Source organism: Scyliorhinus torazame, chromosome 10 (assembly GCF_047496885.1).
Source record: "Scyliorhinus torazame isolate Kashiwa2021f chromosome 10, sScyTor2.1, whole genome shotgun sequence".
NCBI lineage: Eukaryota > Metazoa > Chordata > Chondrichthyes > Carcharhiniformes > Scyliorhinidae > Scyliorhinus > Scyliorhinus torazame.
The window spans coordinates 237,725,918-237,746,432 of NC_092716.1; the positions used below are offsets into that span (position 1 = coordinate 237,725,918).

Sequence of the window (20,515 nt, forward strand, 5' to 3'; positions counted from 1 at the left end):
AAAACAATAGAATTAAAATAGTCTTCATTCAGACCTTTCTACCACTCTCATTCCAGTTACCAAGGAAATTGCTTTTAATACATTGGAAAGGGCAAAAGTGTCTTTCCTGGAATAGATTAAGAGATTCTGTGGTACCCTGACAACATGACAATTGTCCTTTTTCATTTTAAGCCTTTCCTGTTCTTTCAACTAGAGGCTGGTGGAAGAGAAATTCTTAGGTTTGAATGTCTGCCAAGCCATTCTTTCACTCTATATATTAGTGAACTTGAACTTCAACGGGGAAGTAGAAAATTGATTACCTTCATTTTACATCAAGGGGTGAAGGTAACACATTGTCTTCAATTATATTTGTTACACAATGCCTCCTTGGAGGCAGTGGACATTACCTATGCAGCCTTAAATGAAATGAAATTAATTGATTTATTTTGTTTTTTGCAGGATGGGCTCATCCCTAGTTGCTCTGAGGGGTGATGGGGGCAGTGAAGATAGTGATGATGGCAGAGGAGATGGTTTTAGTGCCAGTGGAGATTATGATGGCGGCAGTGGCAGTGGAGATGGTGGCCGTGGAGGAGATGGTGATGGTGGAGATGGTGATGATAGTAGCAATGGAGATGGTGATTATGGCAGTGGTGAAGATAGTGATGGTGGAGATGCTAATGGTGTCAATGGTGGAGATGGTGCTGGTGGAGATGGAAATGGTGGCAATGGTGGAGATGGCGCTGGTGGAGATGGTGGAAATGTTGATGGTGGAGAACATGGTGGTGGTGGCAGTGGAGATGGTGGTGGTGGAGATGGTGGCAGTGGAGATGTTGATGGTGGCAGAGCTGGAGATGGGAATGGTGGAGATGGGGATGGAGGTGGACCACCTCCTTATGTTGCTACAGACCTTCTTGTGTTAGTCCTCCCATTATGCTACAAGATAGTCAATTCCAGGATATTGACTGAATAACAATAAAATATAGCAATACATGTCCAATTCAGCTTGGTATCTGATTTCAAGGAGAGCTTGGAGGTGATGATGGCTTCATGACAGAGATAATACTTATATGAGATTGCCTAATAAATGCTGAAAAACACAACAGACAAGAGATTTTCTTGGAAAACCATTTTGCACGAAATTGAGTTAACATTGATTCGGACAATTGGACTTAACAGTCCATTGGGATCAGCAAAAATGTTAAGATTGCAACAAAATATCGTATTTCAAATGACGTGTTCTCAACGTTAGTCATGAACAGCAATAGCATTAAGTATGACCCTTGATAGAGAAGTTACATGTACAATCTTCTCATCCAGATATGACAACGGCGACCAGTCCAGCCACCTCACTTTTCAATGGAATAGCCTTTAATGTGAATTAAGCTCGTTTCTTTGTATGCCGTCTTCATATGGGTTCTGTTCGACCTTCTGACAGCTCCCTCAGGAAGCTTGACAGCATTGCTGTATTGAGCATCCAGAATTCAACTTTAGGGAAGTATAGAGAGAAAATTATAATAGGTTTCGCCATTTGTTTGCTAAAGCATCTCTTATGACCAGAATGACAATTGACATATCTCCATAACCTTGTGTGGCATCTTAAACAAAATGTAAAAGATAATCCAAATATCCTATTGGTTCAATTAAGACTTGAACTATCCAAAATGATACTGCTGATTCCCTCAGACTTAGGTTAACACATTACAGAATACTGAAAATATATTGTTGAACTCTGTCTTCAGAATCATTAATTTAGATATTTGAAGGTACTGAAAACCAACAATAGTTTATTTATAATCTTATTTAGTATTTGAGCTACAAATTCTGGATCTATAATTGTTTAAGAGATCATGGGTATGTGGATTTTTTTGTATTTTTTTATACAAGCAATCTTCACAGAATGATTCTGTTTGTAAATATAGAACAAGATGATACATGGAAAATAAAAGATTTAATATAAATCTACCTCTAATACTGCATTCCCTGTCATTACCAGTTGTAAGAGCTCATGAAATAACAGAAAGAGACAAAACAGACCGAATCTCACCACTAGAATTCACCATAAAAACCCCATGTGAAACGCAATTCTTACAAAATATCTGAATAGTCCCTCAGAGAATCAAAATCCCCTATGAAAAACATGGTGATGGCTAAATTAATGGGCGCAGCATTGTATGTCAAATCAGTGTTTAGAATACACATAATTGTCTCTATTTTAGATCACAATAGAATTATTTTTTAATAAATAAACCTCTTTAAAGACACTTCTTTTAAACAGTAGAATCAGCCTTGTCCTGTTTGTCATTTGTAAATTTGTGTCCCCCCCACCCCCTCCCAAACATCTCATATTTGTGTCTCTTGCACATTGTCCTTAGAGTTCACTCGCATCAATAATGGTTCATGCACAGAGCTGTGTAGTGAGTTTATTGTGTTTACTGTGGTAGTGTGATTGAACGGAGCTTTATACGAGTTATAGTGGTTCATATGCTCATGCTCTATCGCGGGCATGGTCAGGTGACTCTCCACGGCAGTACTTCCCGCGATGTCATCATCTACATTGATAATCTCGATGGTCCTGGTGGGAGCGTGGTGATTCTGGTGGTGATGCTGCTTGCGCATTTTGTAAAAAATGATCAACATCACCGCTGCCATCAGTGTGATGGCTACAAAACAACCAATAATGATCTTTGTGGTTTTCATCACCTCATCCAAGCCTGGCATGAGATTCCCTCCCGCATCAGTAATAGCGACAGTGATTGTTTTTTCCGTTGACTTGGTGCTCCGAGGAGTCAAGGAGGTCGTCACAAATGTCGTGTCCCAGTCGCTGAACGGTGTCGGTCTAAATTTGTCATCTGTCGTGTGTACCTGTACAGATGGTTCCATAGTCTCCACGGTGACCGTTGTGAAATAGGTGAAGGTGCTGTTTTCTGTCGCAGTCACATTTAGTGTAGCTGAGGCTGTCGTATTCCCTGCAGAATTACTCACCAAACACGTATACAAACCAGTGTCCTGGGCAGTCACATTTGTAAAATTTAACGTGCCATCGTTAAGCACAGAAATCCGGACTTTGTAAGCCCCATGAGTCATTATTGTGCCATTTGGGGTAATCCAACTCACTGAGGTCATGGAGGTTGATGCTCGACATTTTAATTCTGCAGCCATTCCCTCTGTTAGATTGAGGTCTGTAGGAGCCTCTACAATTACCGGAGCATAGCAGTTAAATTTGTTCTGATCCAGTTCCCCAATATAATTCCCTTTCAGGCTTGGGGGTGCATGACAACGAGCACAACACGTCGTGTTGGAGGGCACAATCTCCTTCAGCCACCAGCTCAGCCACAAGATGTCACAATTGCAGTTCCATGGGTTGTGATGCAAGTGGACCCGCTCAAGGTGGTGAAGGGGGGTGAAGAGGTCGTGAGGCAGCAAAGTCAGGTTGTTATGCGCCAGGTTAAGCTCTATTAGTGATTGGAGGTCATCAAAGGCATTCCTTTCAATCACCTGGATTTGAGCATGCATCATCCACAGTTTCTGCAGGTTTGTCAAACCCTGAAAGGAGCCCGGTCGGATGAGTGAAAGCCGATTCCCCGATAGTTCCAGTTCCTCCAATTTTGTCAGAGGTGTGAGGTTTGGGATTTCCCGAAGGTTACACATACCGAGGTTCAAATACCTTAAATTTGACAGGCCTTCAAAGGCTCTATCAGAGATGTATTCAAGTCTCTTTAGCTCACCTAAATCCAATCTCCGAAGAGAAGGGACTCGATTGAAAGCATACGATGGTATACTTTCAATTGGATTATTCCTCAACCACAATTCCTTCAGTTTGGAGAGGTACTCAAATGCTCCACTCGGAATGGTGGACAGGCGGTTGTCAAACAGCTCCAGGGTGTTGAGATTTGTCAGACCGTTGAATGCCCCAACTTCAATCTGCCGAATGTGGTTCTTGCTCAACTGCAGAATCTCCAGGTGCCTCAAGTGTTTGAAGCTGTCAGCTTTGATGACTTGTATCCCGTTCTCTTGCAGGTTCAAGTAACGCGTGTTGATAGAGATGCTATCTGGCACTTCCCTCAAGTTCCTTCGTGTACAGATCACTTTGCTGAACTGGTTACTACAGGAGCACACGGAAGGGCAGGTCTGAGCTCTGACCAAGCCGGCCACCACGAGAAGTTGTAGAGCCAACAGCAGCACAAATAAGGGGTCAAGTATGGCCCTGTTAAACTTTGGACCTATCATCATCTGCTGTGGATGCAATGTCATCTTGTTCAACATTCATAATTTATTGGATGTTTGTTTTCTTGAGTTCAGTTTGTTATTGTAATCTGAAGAGAAAAAGAGAAAAAAAATGTATTAGTATTCTGAATCAGCATACCGCTAAATCATTTTGTAACTTCATCTCATGGTGCTTTCCCCCCCCCCCCCCCCTGTTTAGTGCTTTCCCTTCTCAATGTTTTAATAATATTTTCCCATTGCAGTCTAATAAAACATAAGTTCTGCCTTAAATCCAGCTCCAACTGACATTTGAACTCCACCATAATTCCATAAATACACAAATAGGACATTAAAACGTCCAAAGAAGTTTTATATCTTTTTCATATCTTCGTTTCAAAAAAGACAAGTATCATATTCACTCCCGGCAAGCAGAGCTCATCCCCTGAAGACTCAGAAAGTACCCACGGTTAATTTTCCTTTTCCAAAATGCTCATAGCTGTTTCAATCATATAACATTTACAATCATACAATTTTAAGGTCTATTGGCGATGTCCTAAGTTTTCAAACTGCAATTAAATAATTCAACACCTTTAAGGCTTGTAATGCCGTGCGCGTTAGGATTATTGCACAAACGCATTCTGTATTTGTGTTAGGTTTCTCTGTCATTTCAAAAGCGATATTAATCATCTGAAAACAACACTCTTTCTAAGAATAAAAAGATGTAATACAACGGCCTGGGTTTTGACTTACTGGACCCTGATTGATAGGCTTGCCTGCAAGCCTCCTACGGACCAAGTGCTGGGAAATGGGAGTGATCATTTTACAGCTGACGCAGACAGGATGGGCAGGATAGCTTCCTGTTGTGCTGTATATTTTTCCCCATTTCTGAGCTGGGATGTGGGGAGAAGGCGCGGGAGTGGCAGTATTAAATTGTTCCTAATAAGAGGTACCACAGATACAATGGACTGAATGGCCTTCCTCTGCTTTCTCCTCCAGTCCTTGTGGGTTTCCTCCGGGTGCTCCGGTTTCCTCCCACAGTCCAAAGATGCGCAGGTTAGGTGCGGCTTATAGTGTTACGGGGATAGGGCGGGGGAGAGGGCCTAGGTATGGTACTCTTTCAGAGGGTTGGTGCAGGTCTGATGGGCCGAATGGCCTCCTTCTGCACGATAAGAATTCTATGTGCTGTAATGATTTCATTAATCCAGTGTGATGGGAAACCAGTTGGTGAAGATTGCGACAGCAGATAGGTCTACACTGCTGGGCACAGGAAGAGGTGTGAAGGGGTTGGGAAGTGACAGACAGAGGGGCAAAGGGATTATCCTGGGGTATAGAAAGGGAGATTAGAGGCTCGGAGACGCAGAGAAATAAGAGGCCTGGTGTGAGGTCAGGTCCCTGGCAGCACTGAAGGCTTTCAGGAAGAACAAGCTCAGAGGTCTGATGTTGGAGTGCGGAAAGGGTAATTTGAAACTGGTGGTGGGGGATGGAGAGGGTATTGGAGGCCTTGGTGGTCAGAATATGGTGGAATGAGAGTCCAGAGGCATAACAAGATGGAGGTTGGAGTGGGTGGTTGGCGGGGTTGAGGGGGCGGGGGGGGAAGCATTGAAGGCCTCAAGGAGAAGGTCGAGGTTTAGAGTGCTGCCAGATCAAGGGGTTGCTTAGACAGTCCCACCTCCTGAAACCTGAAGTAGGTGTGAGGATACTCATCTGCTGGATTGACAAAGTTCTAGCCTGAGCATATGTGCTGGATTCCCCAAGGCTGGCAAACGTGGTCGTCCATTGTCATTCAACTTTGCGCTTAACTATGAGGCTTGCGACATCATCAATATAATTAAGGTGCCAACTGTCTCCTTTAATTAGTGCACCTCCACCTTCCTGCCCCAGTTAAAGTTGAAAGCGGGTAGGTGGAATGTGGGTTTGCGTTGGAAATCTGACCCAATTGCCTCAAACCTGCCTGTTATTTTCTGGTTAAAATTTTCCCAATGTGCATGATAATATTACACAGGTAAACTAAAGGGGGAGGTTTAGCATGCAACATTGCTTTGGTTTTAAGTAAAATTGAGGTGACCTTTATCACCAACATGCAAAGAAACAAATTATTGGCTGTAATCATTACAGTGATTTCAAAATGCTTCATTTCAGGTGACCCAGCAAGTAGGGCTTTCCCTATTTGTCAGCAGGGGGGGTTGGGGTGGTGGCTGTAGAATTTGTTGTGTTAGTAATAGGGAGGCCAGCCGCCTGACTTGCAATCTGGCCACCCGGTCAAAATGGCAGCCCGAGAGCAGGATTTGGAACAGAATCCCTTGCACTTATCGCCATGCATGAATTTGAATGGCAAAGTGGAGAGAATCGCTTCTGGCCACCACTCCGAGCACCAGCATAAACCAGAAACAACTCAGTTCTGGTGGGAGACCATCTCCCAAATGGAGAATCCAGCTTTATGAGTCATACACTGAAGAAGGTTTCACAATAAATAATTTTGTTTGATGTTGATTCAAATTCAAGTTTCTCACTGTTCAAACTTAAACAATTGAATGTAAATTTGGAGTGGTTCTGATGACTTTTGCATTTTCGCAAAGTAGTTATCATTGCACACGAGAGTGACAGTCAAAGTCTGGATCCAAGTCTTGCTCTGAGGCGGAATTTTTTCAAAAATTGGGAAAATATCAGGGGCAGGATTCTGTGACCTCTGCGCGCGTCCCCGCCAGAAGTGGGATTCTATATCCCGCCAGCCGGCCAATGGGGTTTCCCATTATGAGTAGCCCCATGCCGTCGGGAAATTCCCGGGCATGGGTACACTGCCGGAAAAACCCGCCAGCGGAGAATCCAGCCGCAGGTTCAGACAGAAAACTGACGTGCTTCTCCTCAGATGAACAGGCAGTTTTTCTATTCCGATCTCCTCATATTTCGCCATTCTGAAACAGGTGGGGGTGTGTTTTGCATCAACATTGTGAGGGCTGGGGACTAAAGATGCCGGCAATCCCGGCTCCACAGAGGCCAGAGCAACAACTTTAAAGGGTGTCTTGATTGGATTGGATTGGATTTGTTTATTGTCACGTGTACCGAGGTACAGTGAAAAGTATTTTTCTGCGAGCAGCTCAACAGATCATCAAATACATGGGAAGAAAAGGGAATAAAAGAAAATACATAATAGGGCAACACAACATATACAATGTAACTACATAAGCACTGGCATCGGATGAAGCATACAGGGTGTAGTGCTGATAAGGTCAGCCCATAAGAGGGTCATTTAGGAGTCTGGTGACAGTGGGGAAGAAGCTGTTTTTTTAGTCTGTTCGTGCGTGTTCTCAGACTTCTGTATCTCCTGTCCGATGGAAAAAGTTGGAAGAGTGAGTAAGCCGGATGGGAGGGATCTTTGATTATGCTGCCCACTTTCCCCAGGCAGTGGGAGGTGTAGATGGAGTCAATGGATGGGAGGCAGGTTCGTGTGATGGACTGGGCGGTGTTCATGACTCTCTGAAGTTTCTTGCGGTCCTGGGCCGAGCAGTTGCCATACCAGGCTGTGATGCAGCCCGATAGGATGCTTTCTATGGTGGTCTCAAATCAACATTGAAATTCCACCCCCACGCCCCCCCCCCCCCCATCATCTGCCTCGGGCACCTCCCAATCTGCTTAACCCCCACCCCCATTCGCCAACACCAGGCACCCCAATTCATGAAGCAAACCTCTGCCATGGGATACCTAAGGTTCTGCCCCTATAGGCCATGCCCCGTGGCAGTGCCAACTGCCAGGTTAACAGTGCCATGGCACTTCCCTGCCATGTCCCTGACAAACCAGAGACTACACTGGCCTCCGGGAGCCCCTGGCATGATAATCGTATCTGGCTTCTGTTTTTGGAGACCGGTGGTGATTCCCGTCGGCGTTATGTCAAGCCGTCAGGCGGGAACATACGACATTCCCAGAAGATATGACGTTAGGCCTGTATTGAATATATAAATGCATGTAAATTAATGGTAATCAGGTCCACACCCTCACTGGGTGTAAACCTGATTACGTCACTAGGGAAGATCTCATCTCCTCAGGGCAAATCCAGTTATGTCCCTCTAACTAAAGATTCCTGCCATAATGGGATTTGCGCCTGTGTTGAATGGGGACCGGAAAATTGCCCCCTCAATGTTGAGAGATCACCTGACGGAGGCCATCATACACATACCCCTTTGGCTTGGTAATGCATGCCAACATATCTCAGTGCAGCATCAAGTTTTGAAATGTTCAGGAGCCTCATGGGAACTGTATAAATTTCAATTGTGTCTTTTTCGATGTTTCAAGAAAGTGCACTCTCATAGCACTCCTAAAACATTAAACATTTAGCACGAAAATTCTCTCTCAGTGGTGAGAATGCAATTTATTGCCAACAACTTAACAGGTGTCTCCCTGGCTGTGGATTGCACTATGTTTGTCTGACTGGAGTAACGGATGCTTTAAAGCGGGTATTTATTAAACTCTTCCATATTTATTTTATGAGAAACAGGTCAAATATTCTTATTTTCTAACTCTGCATCCTGAATCACTGCGCTAAATGTTTAGGAAAATATAATTGGCAAGCTTTGCATAAAGTGATAGATTTATTATTTTCTGTCTCTCTTGTCTTATGTTCCATCTGACCCAGTTGGTGGAATTGTGCGAAACAATTCCAGGTCTTTTATCACTTTACCACACATTTTTCTTTCAGTGTTTGCAACTGAGCGCGCTTACTCATCACAACTGGTCTGTCAACTGCTCCAGCAGCAAACACTTTGCAAAGGTTTGAAGCCAAATGAAGCAACAATCCTACATGTACCTTTTAGCCTTTTTCTGGCAGGTTCGAATCCCCTTGGCTACAAATGCAGAGATGCCTAATATCGGATCGGCAAAAGGAATGTGCAGCAAATTTTCCTAAGCTGATTATCATATGACCTACATTGAACCATGTCACTCGATGTCCAGCTGGATAATTTTTTAAATTTTGATAATTTTCTTCCCATGTGTATGCAGAAAGGCGGACATTCGGCCCATCTGGTCCATGCGAAACCAAAGAGACCAAGTGCCCTTTGTAATTCCACCTTCCCGCACTCGGTCCGCAGCCCTGCAACTTGCAGCACTTAAGGTGCAGATCCAGGTACTTTTTAAAAAGAGTTTAGGGTCTCTGCCTCCACCACCAGCTCAGGCAGCAAATTCTAGCGTCCACCGCTCTCGACGTAAAAAGGCTTTTCCTCCCGTCTCCTGTAAATCCTTCTGCCACTTAGCTGGTCTTTGAGCTCTCTGCCAAGGGAAACAGGTTCTTCCTGTCTACTCTATCTCTGCCCCTCACAATTTTGTGTACCTCAATCAGGTCACCCCTTAGCCTACCCTGTTCCAACTAAAACAACCTGAACCTCTCCAATCACTCCTCATAGCTACATTGCTCCAGCCCTGGCAACATTCTAGTATTTCCTCTTCTGCACCCTCTTCAGAGCGATTACTGTAAATTACTGTAAACTGGTGACCTTAACTGCACACAGTACTTCAGTTGTAGCCTCACCAGTGCCTTATATTGTTCCATCATATACCCCTACTTTTGTATCCCTTTTGAAGGTTCTGAGGCCTTGCTGAAATTACGATATAAGGTACACATGGTACCTTTCCCCTTGTGGGGAGTGTTAAATATAAGAATGTCACTAATAAATCCAGGATAGAAATCTCGATTACCCATTGGTGATTAGAAGATGGTCCCATAGGTGCTGGGTGTTTTACAGTACCTCAGAGAAGTACAGGTATGTTCCTTGGCCTGTAGTAGCAGCAGGCTATTTAATGATGGAGAGGGTCTTCTACTTGTTTTCCAGAACAGTGGCGTATGTTAAGTTTTGATCACTTGCATTTCACAGCAATCACTTCTTGCAGATTCAGTTTGATGAAAAGTTTAAGCTTTGAACAGACCTGTTCCTAGCCAACATATGAAATTCCCCAAAATAGACAAGTATGGTCACAGTTTATATAATCTGAAGTGAAATGTAGAACAGAATTAGTGTCGGGCTGCCCCCAGTCTGGTTTTGGCCACACATTGCATATTCGATCTGAACGTAAATTCATCATCAACGTCTGGTTCTCCGAAGACAATTGTTACAAAATCTGCTCCTCAACTAAATTTAATCAGGCGCCTCCAAATTAAACACCAGCAGTTGCTTTGGCTGTGTTTCTTTGCAGCTCAGCCTGTCGAGTATCATGAGCTACACAGCAAACTATCAAAATCAGAGCGATTCGAATTATTCCAGCTCCTGCAAAATCAGGAGAGCCATAAGTTCAGAGTCATTAGGAAGAAAGAGAGCCCGCACAGACACCCCAGCGATAAAAAGGATAAAAAACAAAAAAAATTCAAGTGAATATCTTCCAAGGAAACAGGAGAACGTAAACAGAAGCTAAAAAGAATACAATACAAATATACTAAACACCAAGATGTGCTGCATCTAAACACAGACGGAAAGTGGACAAGAACTGGGAAGATATTATTTAAAAAGAGAATGAGTGAACGAGGGGAGAGAACCCATTAGAATGAATGCACCACATATCAATGTCAAAATCCTGGAATTCCATACACAATGCCTTTGTGAATACATGATCAGGACAAGCAGTCATTCAAGAAGTAAAACCCACAAATGGGCAGCATGGTGCCACAGGGGGTAGCACTGCTGTCTCACAGCACCAGGGACCAGGCTTCAATTCCCGGTCATGGGTCGCTGCCTGTGTGGAGTTTGCACGTTTTCCTCGTTTGTGTGCGGGTTTCCTCCGGGTGCCCAGGTTTCCTCCCACAGTCCAAAGATGTGCAGTTAGATAGATTGGCCAAGATAAATTGCCCACTGTGGTATTATCATAAATGTAAGAACTGCAAGCGTGAATGAAATGTCTAGAACAGCCACTAGAGGGAGCGAGAGCTACAAGTATATAAGACATTGATGCTAAGCCTTGTGGGGACAGAAGTGAAGGAGTTCGCTCGAGACAGACTGAAGCAAAGATAGTGTGAGTAAGAGCAGATCATAGTTTATAACAGTACAGAGATTAGTTGTAGATGAGTGTAGATTATATGTTAATAATCAACTGTGTATTATTTAGGAGTACGTGTTGAATCCAAATTAGTGCTAATAAATTTATAGCTTTGTTCAAGTTCAAGCTCTTTTGTGGTCTTTGTGAACACTACACCAACCATCCTGAACTTCGCAACACATAGAACACCACACCCCCTCGATGTCCAAAATGTTAGGTGGGGTTACTGAGTAACGTGGATAGAGTGGGTGTGTGGGCCTAGGTAGAGTGTTCTTTCAGAGGATTGGTGTAGACTCAATGGGCTGAATGGCCTCCTTTTCCACTGTAGTGATTTTATGATTCTAATATCTTGTCAGGGGAGGTAGGGATTGGTATTGAACATCATGGACTGAATTTTCTGGTCCCCGATGTGTGAGTTTCTCGGCGGCGCGCCATTTGCTGCTGGCGGGATTCTCTACTCACGGTCCTTGTCAATGGGCTTTCCCATTGAAGCCACCCCACGCCATCAGCGGGTGGAGGTGCGTTGCCAGCGGGAAAAGAGAATCCTGCCTGCGGCCTTCATTGTCAGTTTCATCCACAACCTGAGGGCACATTTTTAAGATGCCATCAAGATACCAATAGTTGAAATACACTTATCTTAATGTAATCTTGGCGCGATTTATCAGCCTTGTCGCGCCCTACTCGGGGCATGATGAGGACGGTAAGTCTCGCGAGAGGGACTCTTTTTCTTTCCCACTAAATCGCGCCCATTGTCCTTCCCTCTGTCCCCCTAATCCTTACCCAAGAGTCCCCTTCCCACCAGATGCCAATAGAGAAATACTCCCACTGCTGAATATAGCTTGGGCAATAATATCGCCACTTTGTGTGTGGGTTGGTTGGGGGTTGCTACTGGGGATTGAAGTTTCCTCTACACATTTATGGAGTCTTTGCAGAGCACAGTCTTCTTAAAGGAGGCATTTGAACAAATGCATTGGACAACAGATCAGATCATGGTAACTTTTGTAGTTTTAGCAGACTTGTGCACAGTGCAAATGTGAAAGATTATTGAAATACTCAGCTGGTTTGGTCCTTATGCATTATTTTCTTTTGTGAAGCTTTGCTGAATAGTCACTCATTTACAAAGGCTGAGATTTTTATTAAATATGAGGCAGAGCCCATAAAAGAATTGTCAGTTTAATAATGATGTGTTACCTTGGGAGAAGCCTGTCAGATAAAAAAAATAATTTGAGCAGAGAGATCTGCCTGAAATTTAAATTAGTTTTGTCTGCCCTGTTGAGTTTAAAATATTTTATCAAACGAAATACGTTTTAGTGGGGAAGAAAAAACTAGATGGAGACAGTTAACAGGATCAACGTGACAACATTCAATACGGGAACTACATTTACTACCCCTTCTCAACTTGTCATTTGGCGGAACTTGGATTAAATGGTGGCCACAACAGGATGACGTTCACTTTTTCTTCCCCCCAAGTGTCAGCATTGCATCAGCTCCGAACTCGAAAAAAATCGAGAAAGTTCCTTGTTGGAGTCAGTGGGGCAGAATTTATTAGTTATGCTGGCAAAGGTGGTCAACTTGGTATTCTGAAATATCTGGTCAGATTACTGAGCATCCTTGACTTCAGAATTGAAAGACCAACCCAGGTTCCTGTCAATCGCTATGGTCACTTCGGAAAATGCTATAATCCTGGACACATGGACAACTTACCTCTTCTACTCTTGTAAGGGCCCTTTCTGTTGATTCCCTTAGTTCCTATTTCTTTTGTTGTATCTCTATCGTTTTTGGTCCATGGATCGTTAAGGGAGACATACCTTCAAGTCAAGCAGAGGAAGTCAGGAACTCAAAGTGTCAAAATAGTACACTGTGTTTCGAAGAATGAGAGGTGACCTCATTGAACCTTACAAAATTGTTACAGGTAACAACAGGGTAGATGTAGATAGGGTGGTTTCCCTGGCTGCTGGGTCTAGAACCAGGGTACATAGCTTCGGAATAAGAGATAGGCCATTTAAGACTGAGATAAGGAGAAATTGTTCACTCAAGGGAGTTGTGAGTCTTTAGAATTCTCTCCTCTCGGAGGGCTGTGGAATCTCTATGATCAAGATAGGGAGTTTTCTACATGTTAATAACAAAGGGGATTAATGCGGGAAAGTAGCGTTGAAATAGATGATCAGTCATGATCAAATTGAATGCTTGGGCAGGCTTGACAGGCTAAATGGCCTACTCCTGCTTCCATGTTCCTAAGCGTGTGTGTGTTCAGCCGTCCGGACCCCCAGTGGAAATCACTCGCATTTCTACGCCCACCAACGAATTTAGATTTCGGAGCGGTAGATTCCACCCATCATTTCAGGTCAATGACCTTTCATTAAGGTCGAATCATTGCTGTGAAAAGTTACATCAAGGGGCTAATTTCAGTCAAAGAGATAAGGCAAGTGCTGTTTTTCTTCTATTAATTAATTCCTATAACTTATTTTTCTTTATTCATTAGTGGGATGTGGACATCACTGGTAAGGCCAGCATTTGTTGCCCATCCCTAATTGCCCTTGAATGGAATGGTTTACAAGGCTATTGCAGAGGACAATTAAGATTCCACCACATAGTCACCCTAGGAATTTCACTCCCTAAAGGCATTAAACCAGATGGACCTTTAATGACAATTATTATAGCTGTGGGTTGTGTTTGCTGCTTGCTCCTGCTGGTGGCTGCAAATGCCTGGAGGCTGCTGGTGCTGTTTTGTTCTGTTTCTGTAGCCGGAAAGAAGATAGCTAGGTCCTGGAACACAGGCTCAACGGGACATGTGAGTCCAGAAGGCAATCAGGTTTGAAGCAAGAAGATGCTGCGGGACCTGGTGCGAGACATTGATCCAAATGGGCCACCTGACGCTGGCATTGAAGAAATGCATTGTAGATTGCTGATGCCTTTGTTGCTGGTGTGGTGTGTGTTGCATGTAACTGGCACGTCACCGTGGGATAGACATGCTGGAAGTCAAGGATGTTCACCTGCACCTTAAGTGCCAGTGGGATATGCGGATGCCAGGGTTTGGTTCCGGTGAGATTGGGCCGTGTGGGAGGGTCTGCACAGCTGCGGCTCCTGGACGGAGAATGGCACTGATACCTGGAACAAGTAGCACATTGGTGGACAGATCATTTGTACGACAAAGTTCTGGACATGGTAACACATACTGTGTGTTTGGCTTTTTTTGTGAAAATGAGCTGGTACAGCTTTGTATTGGCACCAATATGGAACGGTGACGTTTCTTTGTTATTTAATGGTTAGTGTGATGTGTGGAATGTTATATTGTTGATTTTCAAATCTTTGCTACAGTTGACTGTTTAATAAACAAATGGATACTGCTGCAGCTGGCAGAAAGGAGTGAGGGTCCTTAAATGTGTAACTGGGTCCTGCATAATTACTGCTAAATAAATATCTTTCTTATGAACTGTTTGGACTCCCCTTTGCCATTTACTTAATTGGCAATGCGGATCGAATTGCAGCTGTTGGCTGGCTTCCCTGAAATTATTTTTAAGAGTGTGGACGGGGGTACGGACTTTTTGTGCTGTGGGGCGCTTTTTTGAAACCTGTATTGAAACAGCAGGTGAGTGCTGGTCTTAGGATTGATGCCGGCTTGTGGAGGGCATGTGCTGGGAGAGTTCTGGGGTTCGATGTATCTGGCAGTACTGGAGGTGCCGTCATCAGGGTGACTTCTGGTGATGGTCTTGCAATACTTTCAGCCGTTTTCCATTTGTGTCATTTTCATGATGCTGTGGCAGAATGGTTTACTGGGGGGTCCTTTTTGGAGTTGGCCGCTGCCATTTTTGGACTGTTGTTAGGTATTGTGAGTGCGGTGTTGATTATGAATGATTGTTCCATGATGGTTGGGATGATGAGATGAGCAGTATTTTACAGGGGGACTGATGCTGCTGCATGGCTGCAGGTTTTGTGCCACCAGACACTGTTGGGGTATGTGGACTCTGTGGTTTTATTTGTGTGATGTGCCTGATTGAATTGGTACAATATAAATTCTTGAGTGACAGCCCCTGACTGGTGGGTGCGGTTAATTCCCTTTTTTTGTTTGTGGATGCTGTGTCGAGTGTTTTGGGGGTATATGGGGTGTAGTCTTGGGAATTGTCTGATGATCCCCCACCCAGACCCCTTGTGGCTGAAAGTGATGTGGTGCTGATAAGGCCTTCGGTTGCTGGGTCAGTCGCTATGGTGTACACTGTCCCCAGGCTTGGTTGTTAGTGGCCTCGCCTTTTGTGAAGTTAGTGGGGGTGTTGGACCAAATGTAATATTTGGTGGGGTGTATGACTAGACTATCTGGTTCCCCCATTTTTGTGGTGGCTTGTTTGGCCCGGAGTGCTTTTTATTTTTGTTGTTGTCTGGCCATTTTTGTTGGATAGATACTGTTTTTTGTCCTTTGTTCCCAATTTTCTTTTCCCTGCCCTCTCCTTCTTGACCGTCTTTCAATCCGTTTTGGACTTTGGGGGAGAGGGGAAGGAGGGGGTAGGAGAGTGTTGTTATAACCCCGCATGGTACTCATCCAGTTGGGGATGATTGTTCCCTAGTGCTGATTGGGCTGTGGGTTAACCAGCACTATTATAACAGGTCAGCTGCTATGGCAACTGACAGAAAGGAGTGAGGACCCAGAGATGTGCAACAGGGTTCTGCGCAAATACTGCTGTTATGCTAAATAAATGTCTGAACTCCTCGGACTCCCCTTAAGCAGTTTACTTCAACAATCAATGATAATTTGTCCAGCTTTAACTTCCAGATTTATTCACTGAATTTAAATTCCACCAGCTGCCGTAAGATTTGAACCTGTGTCCCCAGAGCATCAGCCTGGACCTTCTGGATAACTAGTCTAGTAACATCACCACTCTGCCACCATCTCCCACGAATATTTACCCACTGAAAGCATGGTTCAAAGTTGATCCCAAAAAACAAAAGTGTTAATGGAATCCTGCAGGACTTTGCAAATGGGTAATGTGGCCCATAGCTTTATGGGGTAAGAATATGCAGCCCATTTTGTGAGGCCTGCCTAATGTCCAGAGAACAGAGTTCTGAGTGTTCGTCCCAACATTGGAAAACTGATTTTTTGGCCTCACACCAAATTAATACCTGGGCGAGATTGTGTCTTGGAGTTAACTTTCACAACAGCTTCAGCTGGTTGATGAATTGGTCAGATGGAGTTATGGGATTTGACTTATTAAAAGCAGCCTGCACACATGTATTATGTTCTCTACATTCTTTGTTTTTGCTGGGTAGTCCTTCATTTTTGCCTTATCCTGACGTTATTTTGGTTGCTGTTGGCTGTGAGCGGAGGCACTGGCGTAGCTGGGGTAACTCATTGGACTGGTTACAGAGGCACAGGCAAACGCTCTGGGGACAAGGTGAGCTCTGGGGAGGACACAGAGATATAGACAGGTTAGAATAGTGGGCAACAAGATGACAAATCGGGAGTAATGTCGGAAAGTGAAAAAATGTCAGGGAAGGACAGTGGTAAGCACAACACCAGGGACTCAGGTTCGGTTCGGACCTTGGATGACTGGCTGTGTGGAGTTTGCACGTTCTCCCCATGTCTGCATGGGTTTCCTCCCACAGTCCAAAGATGTGCAGGCCGTGATAAATTTTCCTTTAGTGTTCACAGGTAAGGTAGGGTTACAGATATAGGGTGGGGGAATTGGCCAAGGCTCGGTGCAGACTCAATGGGCCGAATGGCCTCCTTCGGCACTGTAGGAATTCTATGACATGGGTTCTCCAGAATTTGTTTTGCACCATCTCTCATACCTCATGCCTTCATATCCTTCCCACAGTGTGATGCCCAGACCTGTACATAATGCTCCAGTTAAGGCCACACCAGTGCTTTATATAAATTAGAATAACTTGTTCATTTTTGTGCTGTATATCCCTTGTGATAAAGCCAAGGTGCCGTACGATTTATTAATCACTCTCGCAACCTATCCTGCCACCTCAAATTATTTATGTATATATGCACCCAGGTCTTTCTGTACCTGCATCCACTTAAGAATTGTACCTTTTATTTTATAATGTCTATCCATGTTTTTTCTACCAAATCTGATGTATCCTTGTGGCTCTGAAATGATGTTGCAGTGCGTATTTATTCTAAATGGATTAACGCCTTGAATAAGAATAGCAGAAATGAATTGCAGAAAAATTACCAAAGTATTTGTTTTCTAGCTTCTCATAGTTTAATTTCAAAAAAACTTACAATTAAATAACATCTTTTATGTCATAAAACATCCCAAGGAGCTTCACAGATGCATTATAAAAAACAAAATTTGACATTGAGCCACATAAGGTGACAATAGTGCAAATGACTAATTGTTCAATTTTAAGGAGTTATATTGTTGGGTGGGAGTATCTAAATAGTGAGCATATTTTTGTAGGTCAAGAGGAGGTGTGCCCAAGATTGCTGTAAAGGCACTCTCCTTCTCCGCAAGGGTGTCCTGGTCTTCCTGGAGCTGTTAGTTTCCTTATACCTAGGAAACCTAGCTGGCAAAATAGGTTAGATTCAAGGCTTGCAGTCTAAATAGATTATTAAAAATGTCACCTCAATTCCTAGAGGTGGATTGGCTTCCTACCATTTGTCTCACTTTGGTAAAACCTGGAATTTGGTGTGTTGTAGCTGGCTTTCTGACTATTAACTCCCATCTCCCTCCCCACTTGCCCACGTTAAAATTCCCCAATGGCTGTGTGTTGGAACTGAATAAATCTGTCTCCCCTCCGTGTGAGTTATTGCAGACTGATAAATAAACATGTAGCTATTTTATATAATTAACAACTTTATGGTTTAATGTTAGTAAACATGAATTTATTTTCAAGATATTTGAAATTCAGATTTGACAAACTTCTGTTTGGAATATTAAGATAACGTTTTGTGTCTTTGTGTCCACCATCTGATTTAATGGATTCCGTGCTTTGGTGATTGGTTGTATTTCAACCAAACATTATTCCAATGAGAAGTTTGGTTAAAATAGTCAAATATTACAGAAAGTTTGAGTTCACTTTGGAAATTGCTGCCTCCGCCACCCACGCCTCGCTACTGAACAAACTCTGTAATGAGATTTCACAAGAGTCGGGATCAATCCCCGGCCTGGGCAGCAGAGCTTTGGATGAGTTCAAGGTTACAGAAGGTGGAATGTGGGCGGCTGGTCAGGAGTGTGTCAAAATAAACCAAACCAAGAGTTAACAAAGACTTGGATGAGGCCTTCCGTAGGAGATGAGCTGAGACTGGGGCAGGTGATGTTATGGAGATGGAAATCGGTGCTCTTAATGATGCGGTCAGAAGCTCAGCTCTCAGCAGCAAATATGTTACGACAGTTGTGAACAGTATGGTTCGGCCTGAGATAATTCCTCAGGCGATGGATGGAGTCGGTTACCGTGGAAATGAATTTGTCACTGTAGCTGTAGACAATTGCTTTGGTGTTTCCGATATTTAATTGGAGGAAATTTCTACTTTTCTAGCACTGGATGTCAAACTAGCAGTTTGGAGTTCCAGGATTTTGATTCAGAACAAAGAACAAAGAAAAATACAGCACGGGAACAGGCCCTTCGGCCCTCCAAGCCTGCGCCGACCATGCTGCCCGTCTAAACCAAAATCTTCTACACTTCCAGGGTCCGTATCCCTCTATTCCCATCCTATTCATGTATTTGTCAATATGCCCCTTAAACGTCACTATCGTGCCTGCTTCCATCACCACCTCCGGCAGCGAGTTCCAGGCAGCCACTACCCTCTGTGTAAAAAACTTGGCTTGTACATCTCCTCTAAACCTTTCCCCTTGCACCTTAAACCTATGCCCCCTAGTAATTGACCCCTCTACCCTGGGAAAAAGTCTCTGACTATCCACCCTGTCTATGCCCCTCAGGGTGGGTAGCCAGGGATTTTTTTCCCAGGGTAGAGGGGTCAATTAGTAGGGGACAGTAAACCTTTTCTGCAGCAGTTTCAAGCAACTGAGTGGTTTGCTGCATCATTTTGGAGGGTGGTTATCACATGTATTCACATGCAGACTCGACGAGGAAAGAATGATGGATTTCCCTCTCTCAAGGACAGCAGTGAACCAGTTGGGTTCTTACAACAATCCAGTAGTTTCGTGATCATTATTGATGAGACTAGCATTTTATTTCAGACTTATTAATTAACCAGATTTCAATTCCTTCCAGCTATCAGGGTGGGAATTGAACTTGTGTCCACTGCTTTAGTCTGTGTTTCTGTATTACTGGTCTAGTCATCTTCTGACTGTGCTATCGTTCCTCCTGGAATTACTTCAACTAAAATCCTTTATCAGTTTTAAGCTGTTGCCTTTGGACCAATACCATAAAAGTCACAAAATCATATATGGGGCGGGACTCTCCGAGTCCGCGCCAGGTTGGAGAATCGCCGGGGACGCGGGAAATTCCTGCCACGCCGCTCCGACGCCGGGGTGCAATTCACCGGCGACTGGAGTTCCGCCGGCGTGGCTCCAACCTGGTACCACCCGGCGGGAGGTCGGAATGGTGGGAGGGTGGGGAGGAGAGGATCTGACTCCGGAGGGAGCCTCCATGGGTTCCAGGCCTGCAGTCGGGGGCTTCCGATCGGCGGGCGACCGCGATCTGGACGGGACCTACCTCCTTCTGTACGGCCCGCTGTTAAGTCCCCGACATGTTGCTCCGCGCCGGCACGGAGACGGAAACCATGCACATGCGCCGGCACGGAGACTGCGACCACGCGCATGCACCAGTGCGGAGACGGCTGGTGCGCACATGCACACACCCGCGCCGGCCGTGCAGGGCCGCCTGTCAGTGCTGGAGCAGCGCACAGCACTCCGGCGCGGTGCTAGCCCCCTGAAGACCGGTGAATGGCTGGACCAGGAGGCCCGTTGAGGCCGGCGCACACCACTCCGGAACCCTAACACTTGGCCGGGATTTTGGAGAATCCCGGCCATGGTATATCAATCTGCACATTTCATGCAGACTATCTTACTCTGAATAAATGCAGCCCAAACTCAGAATTCCACTGGTTCCAACATTTTCTTGAGTTGGATTCTCTTGAAGGAGATGGGTATTGGGAATTGGCAAAGTTCCCCGACTCCAAAAACCTGTTTCCATGAATGAGGACCACACCCACAATACTTTTCATTCCGGGAAGGTTGGGCATGGGAAACATTTGGGCTCACCATTTCCAGAGGTGGATGTATAGTGAGGCCAGCAGGCTGAAACTCCTGCCTCCCTTTTTTGCACCATGTATTTAGTTGCCAGGCCCTTAAACCCTCACCCATCAACCACCCAACTCACCTGCTTCCATGCCTCCCCATTCATCATCCATACA

General features: G+C 44.5%; 1 protein-coding gene across 10 annotated transcripts in view; it reads right to left on the minus strand.

Moving 5' to 3' along the window:
- Window positions 1-1,735: 1,735 nt before the first annotated feature.
- LOC140384679 (leucine-rich repeat-containing protein 4C-like) overlaps window positions 1,736-20,515 on the minus strand; it is a 1,407,047-nt gene continuing 1,388,267 nt past the window's right edge. For all 10 annotated transcript variants that reach the window (XM_072466610.1, XM_072466607.1, XM_072466608.1 and 7 more), the window contains one exon: window positions 1,736-4,292. In XM_072466610.1, the coding sequence (XP_072322711.1) occupies window positions 2,320-4,242 (1,923 nt within the window). In that variant the 5' untranslated portion in view covers window positions 4,243-4,292 and the 3' untranslated portion in view covers window positions 1,736-2,319. The remainder of the gene's footprint in view (window positions 4,293-20,515) is intronic.